At 37.3% G+C, this 12,864-nt stretch overlaps 1 protein-coding gene across 2 annotated transcripts; it reads right to left on the bottom strand.

Moving 5' to 3' along the window:
- Positions 1 to 1,075: 1,075 nt before the first annotated feature.
- On the bottom strand, positions 1,076 to 12,864 carry LOC125191154 (clathrin heavy chain 1). 2 transcript variants are annotated; one of them, XM_048088641.1, is made up of 30 exons: positions 12,584 to 12,864; positions 12,139 to 12,343; positions 11,291 to 11,379; positions 11,128 to 11,206; positions 10,919 to 11,046; positions 9,260 to 9,358; positions 9,069 to 9,177; positions 8,865 to 8,944; positions 8,545 to 8,772; positions 8,387 to 8,452; positions 7,945 to 8,061; positions 7,562 to 7,759; positions 7,324 to 7,440; positions 7,093 to 7,152; positions 6,923 to 7,009; positions 6,679 to 6,762; positions 6,448 to 6,582; positions 6,293 to 6,355; positions 6,109 to 6,213; positions 5,814 to 5,926; positions 5,454 to 5,706; positions 5,243 to 5,379; positions 4,879 to 5,157; positions 3,794 to 4,796; positions 3,230 to 3,715; positions 2,958 to 3,128; positions 2,699 to 2,884; positions 2,310 to 2,432; positions 1,998 to 2,108; positions 1,076 to 1,305 (listed from the first exon to the last, which is right to left on the bottom strand). In XM_048088641.1, the coding sequence occupies exons 1-30, from the start codon at positions 12,626 to 12,628 to the stop codon at positions 1,300 to 1,302; spliced, it is 4,962 nt and encodes a 1,653-aa protein (XP_047944598.1). In that variant the 5' UTR covers positions 12,629 to 12,864; the 3' UTR covers positions 1,076 to 1,299. The 2 variants fall into 2 exon arrangements, with proteins under 2 accessions (XP_047944598.1, XP_047944597.1); XM_048088640.1 differs by having other exon boundaries at positions 1,076 to 1,762; positions 12,584 to 12,862.

A 12,864-nucleotide genomic window follows, 5' to 3' on the forward strand; every position in this document is an offset into this window, starting at 1 on the left:
TACCAAGAAATAGTGGGTGTGTGTTCTACGTAAGGATGAATGACTAGTAGTCATTCAATTAAAAGATGTTCCTCGATCGTGGGTTTAAAGCTTCATACGTCAAATTTGGGATTGAGACCATCTCCAACAATACTTAAAAAATGAGTTTTGGTGTAGAAATCTTCTCTAACCATACATCAAACTCAAACTCATTTTTGGTGTTTTTTGTGAAACAACACCAAATATAGTGTAACGGCAAAATTTTGGTGAGACAAAATTCAAACTCAACAATGGTGTAAATTTTGAAATTGGCGTAAATGGTTGGAGTAAAACTACTTTTTGGTGTGACATATACCCAAAAATTAGTTTGAGTTTGATGTAAATGGTTGGAGATGATCTGAGGACATGTTCACTAAACTTGGGATTGAAGCCATTTTTCCTAAACACGTTTGTTTACTGTTTTTGCTATTAAAAATAGTTTCCTATTTTGGAAATTTTTATTGTATTTTCATTCCTAAATAGAAAACAAAACATATCTAAACAGGTTCAGTAATTATAAAAAACTTATGAACTTATGGATAAATAAATAGAAATTTTTAAAGATCGCGTCACCGTGACTCAGACCTAAGATTTTTGATATTAGGTATCAACCACTTTGCCATTTGGTATATTCATTTGATCAATAAATAAGTAAATTTTTTAGTTTTGAGTTAAAGTAGGCGATAAAGTAACCGAAAGGCATGGAAATATAGAAGATATTAATTTCAAAATTTTGCATAGACAAGTTATGTCTTATCTGCAAGATGGAAAACCCCTTCATTCTTCTTCTGTGTTGTTTACAGAATCTAGTCCTTTTGGGGTTATAGTTGATGGTTGTTTCGGAATTCCATCTCTACTACAGAGCCGGACATGAGAGTTTCTTCTAGAGTCTAATAATCTCATAATGGCCAATATAAAGACAAATTAAGCAAATGGTTAACAATCCAGAGTTTTTCGGTCTCAAAATTATTGTAAGAGACTCGTGGGAAGAAACTAGCAGCAGGACAACCGTTACAAAGATAAACAGGGAGTATAAATTTTTTTCCACACACTAAAATTTCCAAAAAATGTATGAATCGAAAAGGAAAAACGAAGTTTAGCCACATTACACTACCTCGACGACATAGGCCGCAAAGGAAGAGCAACCAGCCAGCCACAATAGAGTGAATTTACAAATTTCGAATCTAAACCACAAAAAAGGAAATTGAACATTCAGTACAAAATGTCACGTTCCTGAACACTTGCTTGTAGTATAAAGTACACATTATCCTCAGCTTTTGCCTAAAGCTGCAAAAAAATTGCCTCAGTTAACAAAGAATATTACAAAGAAATATATGTATATATAAAAATATATCCACACTATCGAAGACAAAACACCAAATCAAAAGAATTTTTTCGACTAGGCCTCAGCTTCAAATCAATTCACTTTCCCCTTGGAGTAAACCTCAGCCTCTGTTGTCTGATCCATCAGTGTTCGATTGCTATGAGAAAATAACTCGATAGCTAATGAAAACACGACATCCCCGCCATGGATGCCATTCCAATTAACTGAAACGTCCAGCTATGAACAATCAACACATCAGTAGGATCCCATTTGTGGCATGCCAAATGGGGGCATTGGAGGCATGCCCATACCACCCATGGGTGGGGGAGGGGCAGCGAACCCCCCTCCCATTCCAGTACCTCCCATGCCTGGCATGGGAGGGGCCGGCAAAGCAAGAGGAAGTAGTTGTGCATACATATTCTGCAGCAATTGACCGAGCAAATCAGTGACATGGCATAGAATTTGTAGTTTAACGTCAGATTATAAAATGAGACTTCCTTTTTCCTTTTTCGGAAAAAGGAAATGGAAGATGCAATGTCTTAACATCCATTATAATCAATGAAAAGTACAATTGATTTGCATTTCAAAAAGGTTATTCCTGCAGCTTGAAACATTTAGACGATGCCTGATTCTGGTTTCAGATAAGAGATAATACCTGTTGCAGGACAACATCTTTCTCTTCTTCCTTTTTAGCTTTCTCTTCTTTCATAGCCTCAATCTTGTCTTTAACTAATTCATCAACTTTGCCACTGTATTCCCGGATAAACTGCACAAGAAGATGAAGAAAGTACATCCTTTATAATCAAACACATCACTGATAAAAAGAAAACGTAAACCTTAAGGTTCTGTACGGGTGCAGTTCTCAATCAACATTCTATAACTTCCTAAGAAGATCCCAACTTTTGTACAGGATACATGCCCCTAAAGGCATGCACAAACAACCAGGAGGACAAGGGGAGTGATTTACCTGTAAAAGGTACGGGAATGCAAAATCAATCATGTTATTCATCCAGGCTAGTTCCAGTGCAACATCTGGGCGGATTAAATCGTAGCAAACAAAGAGGCACGAAGCGAAACACTCCTTCTTACCCTACAAAAACAACAACAAACATTAGATATTCAAATTTTGACCAATTGAGCTCTTGAGGAAATTGCAGAATCTTCTACAAGTTAAAGGGAACCAAGTCTGTTACAATATGAATAGGGCAGGACATCATCATAAACGCAAGGACAAGATATTGATAACCATGTGTATAACACGAACATTTACAAGATTTATATTACAAAACACAGACACATTATTGACACACTTAGAGGTAGAAAAATAAATCGTGCAGATAGAATGATCAATTCTACCTGTTCAATGAAATAAACAAGCAACTCCTCTGCAAGTTCACGATCACCAGATTGTGAAGCAGTCTCCATTGCATCTTTGTAAAGGTTGTCTTTTTTTGACAAAGCAATTGATTGCTTCCACCTCCCTGCCTTCTTGTAAATGTATGCAGCAACTCGTCTCATTTCAAGAAGCTCATGTTTCTCAATCTGCCAGGTAAAGAATGTATAAATATAAATATAGAAAAGCCAATAATTATGATGTGGAAGTCAACACAATCACCTTTTGAGCAAGTCCGATCTGATCAAAGTTATCATGCAAGTCAATTGATTCACGTAGCCTCTCATAATCTTCTTCTTCAACATAGATCTCGTTGAGAGCTTCATTGACGGCAGACACATTATTGCTTTGAACAGCTACCATGTATGGCTTAACAAGACGCAGATGACCCGCCTAAAAAACATCAGAAAATGTAATCAGAAACAGGTAAAAACTACAATAATCACAAATATGTGCAATGAGATAGAAGGAAGATATCCAAAATAAATCTCTACCTTTCTCATTATGTCCACAACTCGGGTATGATCGACACGAAGAGCAAGCACATTGAGAACATCATTGATGAGATCAGGGTGCTCTTGCAAGTAAAAGTGCACAGCTTTGTAATATAGCTCCACATTGGCAACTTTGACAATAATATCTTTGAATTGCATGTGATCCCAAGCTTCTGGAGAATGATTCATCACAGTTGTCGCTGCATTATCAAACTCATCGTACTGAACATATAAGTAAGTTAATTCTAGCCAGTGCTGCTGTTCATCACATGCTCGAATCAGTTTGGGGATATTGAGACGAGTAGAAAACAATTTTATGTGTTCCATGAGTTTCTCATGGCGATATCTAGCGTAAAGGACACCCAGCTCTGTAAAGATGCCCATGTGTGCACGTTCCAATCCTAGACCACTCTCCATAAGTGATATGAGCTCATTAAAGCATCCTCTATTCTGATAATACTCACTAACTTCTTCAAGGTCATCAACCTACAAAAGCCACAAAAATTATGAGACTGATTATGAAACTAAAAGAAGTTATATAACAAGTGCACTGCATTCAGTTACCTGTACTATAATGTTGAGGCCACAAATTTGAGCCAAGCGGAACTCCTCAGCATCAACACAGGCAAAGCATATTTCCTTCCATGTCTTTGCGCTATTAGCTTTCCGCGCAGCATCAACAGCACCTTGGAATTGCTTCAATTTCACTAAAGTACTTGCCAATTTGCCCCAATTGGATATGAAAGCAAAAATAATTTTTGCAGCCTCATATAGAGCTTCATCGTATAAGCGATCACCAACATTTGGCAGATTAGCCACATTAGGCATAAGAATAAATTCTTCAATTTCACCCAGCCTATCAATTTTGGCATAAGCATAAATAAGCTCACTGTCTACTTTAGGCTCCTTTGCTTTCTGTCTAACCATGAGAAGATACTTCACAAGGTCATGATAAACATCTGCATCTTCTGAAGCTCGGATGACTTCCAAAAATTGAGTTGCATCATCAGCACGAATAAATGATTCTATTGCATCACCCACTAGCCCATCCCTTAGTTGAGCTTTAGCCACTTGACTCCAGACAGCATCTTCTTCAACACGGTAAGCAAATTCAACAGCACGGTTGATGTCTCGAATATTATCCAACAACACATTTACAGCCTGGACATTCAAATTAAATTTCTTGAAAATGGCATAGGCTTCTTCATACAATTGAGCATCCACAGCAACCTCTCCAACAGCCGGGCCATCAAAGTTATCGAGTCTATTGACATAGTCCATAACCCTAGATGGATCAGCCTTGATTGCAGTCAAGATAAGTAAGTTTTGCAAGTTGAAGTTCCCACTGAAAGCTGAGTTCTGAAGCACAATCTTTTCAAGCAATTCAATTAGCTCATGAGGAAGATCCGCAGTCATAAACGCTTTAACAGCTGCAGACACTTGCTCGGGGCTTTTGCTTTCTGGCAAAGCAGTGGATACAACTTGGTCAATGAGCAGCCTTCTAAATTCATTTTCTGGATCAAGAACTTTGGCCCAGAGATCACCATCCATCCTCTCAACTACATACCTACAGTTATAAAATTAAGGATCATATACTACATAATATTTGAAACTAAATATATGGCACTAAATCTACACTAATAAAAAACCTGGCCTGCAGCTTGAACAATGAATTCTTATTAGTCACATTAATAAGTTCATCATCGCATTGTCCCCTCCGGTATGCGACAACAGCAAGGGTGGGAGCACGCTTCTCACAGTATTTACCCACAACACGTGAATCATAGTACGGGTTTGTTGTGAGAAAGTGCTCTGGATTGTTGTTGCTATCAATAATGATTTTACCCAGAGCGTTGTGGACATGCACATCTTGGCTTCCTTCACTTACAAGATGCTCCAAAAATTGAGTAAGCAGGCGAAGTCGGTTCCTGCACCCCACACACCACACATAATTCATAACAATTCAACAAAACAAGAATCCTTTAAGAGAACACATGAAACCATACAAGATACCTTTTTTCACACTCTTCCACCAGAGGCTCAACTGGAAGCAGCGAACGGACAGATAAAATCAGGCCTTTAATGAAATCTTCAGGGCACTCATCATCTAGGAGCTGTCCAACAACTAGTGGAGCATTTCCTGGATTAACCTATCACAAGAGAACAATTAGTTCACGAAAAATGGATTTTTCATAGTGGTAAAAAACATTGATGAAAAAAATACCTTCTGCACATATCCTTCAATGTAACGGAGCATGTTGTTGGTGTACAAGTAATGTGTGAGGTCAGGAACAAAACCAAAGCGGTCACACACATTGATAAGCGGCCGAGCATCAGGAAGTTTTGCTTCCATTAGAAAGTTCTTAGCCTTTTCAGGATCATAGAAATTTGATTCTCTTGTAACACGCTCGACCTCTTTAATCTGTCCAGTCTTGGCAGCTGCTTCAATGTACTTGAAATGAATGTCAGGATCCTCACTGCCAGAGATGAATAATTAGCAGTTTATCACAATAACAAGCAATTCGGTACCATGGATAGAGACCATTCCTTTGTAATGTGCATGAAATGGCTACCAAAATATTACCTGGAGCTCAAGTACGACCCCAAGAAGAAATATAATCCTTCATAGGACTTGAACTGCTCAAATAGCCTTATGCATGCTTCAACTCCCAATTGTTCACAGTACTCTTTAGCAGTCTACATAAACAATGAATAATCAGATCCAGAAAACCAGCAAACAAGGAGATTTATTCTGAATCCCACAATTTCCAATAGAATGGTGTTCAAAATAATATCTAGACATGTAACTTGTAAGCAAAAGAATTCTTGGACACCATACTCTTATTATAAATACTTAACTATAAAGCTAACATTCATACCTGGACAATAATCTGAAGGTTTCCTCTTAAATTGACAAGTAGAAGATCTTTCATGCACTCTAGTGCCCATTCTTTGGAAAGAGTGCCGAAGAATTCCACAAGTGCCTGAAAAGCATACATTATTAAGCATAGAATACCCATTTAGGGAATGAGATATATATAAGCAGGTATTCAATTTCATAACCTGTGGCTCAATCGCATGAGTATTAACAATGACACGCTTAATATCAGGCAGCTCCGAATAATGCTGCAGACACATAATAATGTTTGATCAAAATTTTGGAAAAATGAACATGAAGATGCAAATCCACATTCCACAGTAATATGAAGATATTTTACCTGAAGTGCTCGCACGTATAGCCCTGCTTTCTCACAGAGTTGTGCAACGCGTGGTCTGTCATAATGACTAAACATCCCATTCGCTAATATAGCATCAGCCACATTGGGAAAAGTCACAAGATTGATTTCGAGGACCTGAAATGAATAGAATATAGGAAATCATGATTGCATCTGTCAAGGTGATCATGAATGACAATAGCTCCACAGAGGATTAAAAGAGTAATAATTGACCTTAGTTTGCAGGTGTGCATGCTCTGGTAGATTTGGTTTCAGGACATCCAACAGAAACGCAGTTGCTTCACGAATCATATTCCGCTGAAGAAAATAGTTAATGAAGAAAGAAGCTCAATCAGCTGCCTCAAACTTTTGACATGTTATAAAGAATTATAAACGTAAAACATGAAAAACACTAACCGAGAAGTCGTGACTGTTAAAATACAGATTTTATCAGACAAGATGAGAACAGAACTCAAACCTGAAGAAATAGATCGGTAATGGTGTTGTAATCAACAGGGCATCCTCCTTCCATTTGAGACATCATAAGGGCAAAATTAACAGCTCCCTTCACACAGGAAAAAGAAATCATTACAACTTCATAGTTAGAAAGATGAGTTTGATATGCTAATTACTAAGATCCAAAAGTACCTGAGGATTAGACCGGAGAATTGTTTGCAGAAGGAACAGGTAATCAGGAGTATAGCCAACCTGTTCCACGACAAATATATATTTTCATTTAATAATCCCTTAAATTATATAACATCAGAAGTATAATGACAAAAATGAAACAAAAACACCACAACAAACATCACTATAATCCAGGGTAAGATATACGATAGGGGTATAATATTCATATACCAACATGATCATGCACATTACCTGCTTTGAGTATATCAATATTTTGTCAAACTCCTGACGCTCAGCAAATGCTGCAACAACTTTTGGTGTAACTCTAGCTTTGATAAATATCTTCAGGGCAAGGTCATTGTCAACCGTCTACAAAACAGACAAGGAAGAAACAAGTTCATACAATGCAACCGAATGTGGGATCTCAGATAGAATGCTGAGAATTAATATACGAAGGAAGCTAATGTTTCAAACTTAGGTTAGATCTAACCTTTACAAGGTCTCCCAGTTCCTCACTACACTCCAGTTTGTCTTCAGCCAACCAGTTCTCTAATAAATTCTTTTTGTTTTGGTTGACAACAAGACGAGATAACTCAAGAGACTCAAATGCATTAAGCTTTCCTTTAGTCAACAGAGTTCCAAAATACTGCAGCAATGGCGGTGTCTGCCCAGCTTGAACAGGAACACTCTGAATATATGAAAAAATATTATGCTAATAAATTATCACCACACAACAGAAAACAGGCAAGTTTTCATTACAGATCAGTGCTAATATAATTACTAGTGGAGATTGATGGTATGTGAAATTATACCCTCACTGGCCACATATATGTCGCTGATAAAGATATCTAATACTGAAAAGTCAAGAGATACCTGAAATTTGGAGACAGTTTCAGGTGTCCGGAGGATGCCTTGGGGGGATTCGGCAGCCAGCTCTGCAGCTTCCTTATACTTGGTCTGAGCAAATAATTCTTGGAACCGCTGGACAACCTAAAGTATTTTTTATGATAACAGGTACAATGTGTTATCAGTGTCCTTGCACTAAAACCAGAGACCACTAAAAGTCTAATAAATTAAGCACTTTTCAAATGGTATGATGTAAATCATCATCACCACCAAAATACCCCAGAAGTGACATGCATTTCATACAGTGAGAATGAAATCATTATACATGCTTGTTCCTTTACTAACAAAAAAGGTAAGAGAAAAGTGATCACGTGTTTACTATAGCTGTAATTAACAGTAACGATTAAACATTTACTAACAAGATTCTTCCACTATGTGTAAAGGACATCTGCAGCCAAGACCGACTTACCAAATTCTCAGCGCCAGGGAGGTTTCCTCTTTTAGCAAGATTGACGGCAAGCTCCAGATTGTTTAACTGCAACAATTGTTGAAGATTGAATGGGTTCAGTGAAAAAAAAAGAAAAAAGAAAAAAAAAAAAAAAACCCCCAAAAAGTCAACAAACATACCTGGCCACTGACAAAAGGTACAATAGTTGCTTCATTTACTGTAGCAAGTAACACCTGCCCTCGCCTGTTAATCGCATAAAAACCTCCAATAGATGAAGCTTCTGATGTCAGAAAAATGGGATCCGGACTAATTCGATTTCTGTATACTGCTGTGGCAGTTTCTAGATCATATACAAAGAGTAATCCGAGCTTCGTAATCACATATATGAGGCCATACTTATTTGATATCTGGGTAAACAAAAAAAACATAGGAGCAGTATGAGACATGAAGAATAGATGCACAAAACAAACGTAAAAGTGAACCCAAGAAGACAAAATACCTGCATGGCTACTGGAAAATCATCAGCAAAGTCTGGAGGGAAGAACAGATCTGCTTGTTTTTTAGTAAAAGATGGTTTTCCTACACATGCAAAGTTTAATTAAGCAAATACCACAAATGAAGCCTGTAAGAGACTGCTAGGCCTATTGTATCCTACACAGGTTTTCAATATATACAAGAAAAGAATTATGAAATATGTATTCACCTGGCTGAGCACCAAGCTCAATAACATGCAACTTCGATGTCACCTGAACCGCATTAGAGCTTTTTGAGGCAAAAGAAATAAGGATGGAATCCTTATCATTCCCAGCTACCTGCTCAAGAGCCAATGTAAGAAGTAAGATATTGAAGACAGAAGCAGCATAAGAGTATCACACCTGGAGAAGGAACACATACTTTGAAAGAAGCAAATGATGCAGCATGAGCTTCAAGAGCTTGACTTCTTTGCTGATCCACGGAAAACAGCTGCATATTTCCTTTGACCAATTGAGGCCGCTGAAGAATGTATTTCATCTTAGTAAGATTATGGGAAGTAAAATGAAAAAGACGTGCATTGCTATACTACAGTTACAGATGCTAAAAAATATATTCATGGCACAAAATCAGAAAATCAGTATATCAAACTTTGGCTGGAAAGAACGCAAGTGCTTCCAGTGTTGCAATGTCATTTAATAGATACATTGCACAAACATTAGATAAAAATATTGAATCCACTGAAAAGGTTTATTCAGCCATAAATTGACTATTGCGCACTATACATCAGCACATAAAAGTAACTCAATACATTTGCATGTAAGAACTTCCTTAAGTCATAATAGACTTAGATACATTTGCATATCAGAACTTTCATAAGGCACAATAGACCAGTAGTGTGCTTATTGCCTCATTCCGGAATAGTTTAATTGAAGATTAAGGAATAAATGTTTAGTGAGTTAAGTGGAGTTTAATTAAAGTACGGGAGAGAATAAAGTGCTAAGTGTTATCTGAAGAGAGAATAAATAAATAGTTGAACTGTTGAAGAGAGACTAAAGTAAGAGAGAGAGATTAAGTGTGTTAAATTTTTGCATAAAGGGAAATGACTCAATGGGAGCGGGACAGCCCAAAAATGAATACCACTCGCCTCTAATGGGCAAAGGGAGTATTATATATCAACAGAAAATGCAGTGGCTCGTACTTGAGAATATTACAGGCAGGGTACTGTGGTACGTACAAACTCTATTATGTTCTATCAATCAGCATATTCAAATAAAGCATTAGAAAATTGGCAAACAATTCTGACGCTACGCTATGCAATACATACCATGCTCACTTTGAATAATTATTCATAAAAATGATACTCCCTCCGTCCCTGAAAATTTGTCATTTATTCCCTTTTTCGTCCGTCCCTAAAAATTTGTCACCTTTCATTTTAACCATTTTTGGTAGTGGACCCCATATTCCACTAACTCATTCCCCCTCACATTTATTTTAAAACTAATATATAAAAGTAGGACCCACTTGCCACCAACTTTTTCAACCCACTTTCTATTACATTTCTTAAAACCCGTGCCGAGTCAAATGGCGACAAATTTTGGGGGACGGAGGGAGTACTAGATTTAGAGATATTAAAACATACAAGTTTACATAACAGTTACAGTTATTCTAAATATTATGGCAAAAGGCCACAGAGAAATAGTTAATTGATGAAACCATTTTAATACCACTTAGACTCCCTCCGTTCCCTCATAGTTGAGGCAAAACATTTCGACATGGAGTTTAAGAATGGAATGTTGAGTGTGTTAAATAAATAGATAAAAAAATGAGAGAGAAAAAGGTTGAGAGAATAAAGTAAAAAGTGAATGAAGTAAGAGAGTGTAAAGTAAGAAAGAGAAAAAAGTTACTACTATATATGGAAATGACTCAACTATGAAGGAACTTCCCGAAATGGAAAAATGACTCGACTATGAGGGAACGGAGGGAGTAGCTTTTATGCATACGATATTGGCATCATAAATATTAGTATATTTAATATCTTGTAATTGTAAATGAGCCAAGAAAAAAACAGTTAAAACGCACCTCTGGCGAACCAGGAGCAATACCAATCAAAACCAACCACTTTTCAGAAGGATCACATTTATAATTGATTATCTGGTTGTTTGCTAAATTTGCAGTTCTATCGAACATCTTTACAGGTTCCGAATCACCTATTCACAGCAAGATGGAATAATTTCAATAAGGAAGGTAGTGCAGGGTAAAAAAAGGGGGGAAAAGTGATGGTTTATCACCTTCAATTGACCAGTGATAAACTGAGGACTGCGTGACTAAACCCAACATCTTAGGAGTTATCCACTTCCAAAATACAACCTGCCACAAAGCATATTAGAATACTGCAGCATTTGTTGATCAATCCTTCAATTGTATGCTCATATCTGAAGCATATACGTATACCTGCTCAGGCATCTGATGGGACTTCATCTTTGCTTTTGCCTCAATGTTAAATATTTGTAGGTGATCTTGAGTGGTTCCAGGAAGTTGAGCTTCATCAAGGAAACTAGTCTTTTCAGTAAGATCACAATAAAAGGAAGCAGAGTTGGTCATCCTTTATTCAGTAAATTGTTTCTGATCAACAGTAATGTGTAACAAAATACAATATGTTAATCCTGATGATTTCTAAAATGAAACTTATATTTCTCAATGGGAAAGGGGCAGTGATTGTTCCACGACAATCGTGCAGACCATCATTTTAATAAGACTTCTTAGGGAACAGACCAGCTTAAATTTGCTGTTCATTAATCAAGCTGCCAAGATTTGTTATATTTACTGTTGAATCTGCTTGTACTGAGCTTCTTATAAACAAAAGAGAAAGGCTTTCTGAAAGCTTAGACATAACTAGGAAAGAGACATCTTCAAATGACAGCCTTGTCATTCCTAGGATATTTTTCCTGAATCAGATTCGCAGCATTGTTTCCTCAAGCATGTCTATACTATTCTTTGGTGGCTCTAAGAGTCTAAGTCCAATACATTTCCATGTTACCCATTCTTTTTTCATTTCCAATCTCTAGAATATTCCCAGTTTTTTATCTCATCTGATTACATGAATAGTCAAAATAAGACTTTATAGTAGAAATTTCTTTTTGTAGACCATATCTAGTCCAATAAGCTATTTTATGAACTTGCCCTCACTGTTCAGATCAATCGGTAATGCAACTTTTTCTGAGCTTGCAACATGAGAGATACTTTTCAGAAATGAAATACACGATTTAATTAATCAGAAGCGGTCAGTAGAATTCGTTCACCTTTCAATGCCAATATTCTAGAATTTGGATTCATAAGTGCTGAATCAGCCGTGATGGGCCGCCGCAGCGGCTGTGATGGCATGCTCATATCGATAATCACCACACTGTTTTGTGGAGCAGTCTCACGAACACAGATGTACTTATCAGATTCCATCGTCACATTTGTGAATGTAATGAACTGCGGATTGATCCCTAAGCTAGTCAACTGTAAACACCAAATAAAACACAGTCAAAGTTCATCCCGGCAGATCTGAAACTAAAGTAAACAGGAAACAGCCTAAACACGAAACGAACAATCACCAGCAGCTCAACTAGCAAAGCTTCAAATCAAGCAAAATATCAACCAAATTCAGAAGAAAATGAAAACATTTGAAATTAGCAGTCACGGCGCTAAAATGAGTAGAATTAAGTAAGAGACGGTGAGAAGATTGGAAAATGGGATTACCGTGAGGGCTTCTTTCATAGTGATCGGAGCATTGGCAGCCGCCATGGCTGGAGAAGAATCGAGGGTTCGAGATCGAAGCTGCGGATTTGAGTAGATGTTTTCGAGATCTGCAGAGCAAAGAGAAGCCCTCGTACCCTCCAACCGAATGGAAACGGGAGATCTAGAGAGAGAGGGGTTCCCCTAAGTGCAGAAACTAAGTACAGAAGTGTACGTATATAAATGGTAGAATTAGAAATGCCAATTTACTGAGTCGGAAATAAAGAGGGAAATAAACTGAGAGG

Source organism: Salvia hispanica, chromosome 5, assembly GCF_023119035.1.
Source record: "Salvia hispanica cultivar TCC Black 2014 chromosome 5, UniMelb_Shisp_WGS_1.0, whole genome shotgun sequence".
In the NCBI taxonomy this organism is placed as follows: Eukaryota; Viridiplantae; Streptophyta; class Magnoliopsida; order Lamiales; family Lamiaceae; genus Salvia; species Salvia hispanica.

What these genes read in the sequence shown, in the direction of transcription:
- LOC125191154 (XM_048088640.1), bottom strand. Translation starts at nt 12,628, where the DNA reads ATGGCGGCTGCCAATGCTCCGATCACTATGAAAGAAGCCCTCACG. An exon ending in CATCATTTGCTTCTTTCAAA is followed by an intron (nt 9,178 to 9,259) that starts GTATGTGTTCCT and finishes GCTCTTGAGCAG; the next exon opens with GTAGCTGGGAATGATAAGGA. An exon ending in TTGTGGACATAATGAGAAAG is followed by an intron (nt 3,129 to 3,229) that starts GTAGAGATTTAT and finishes GATGTTTTTTAG; the next exon opens with GCGGGTCATCTGCGTCTTGT.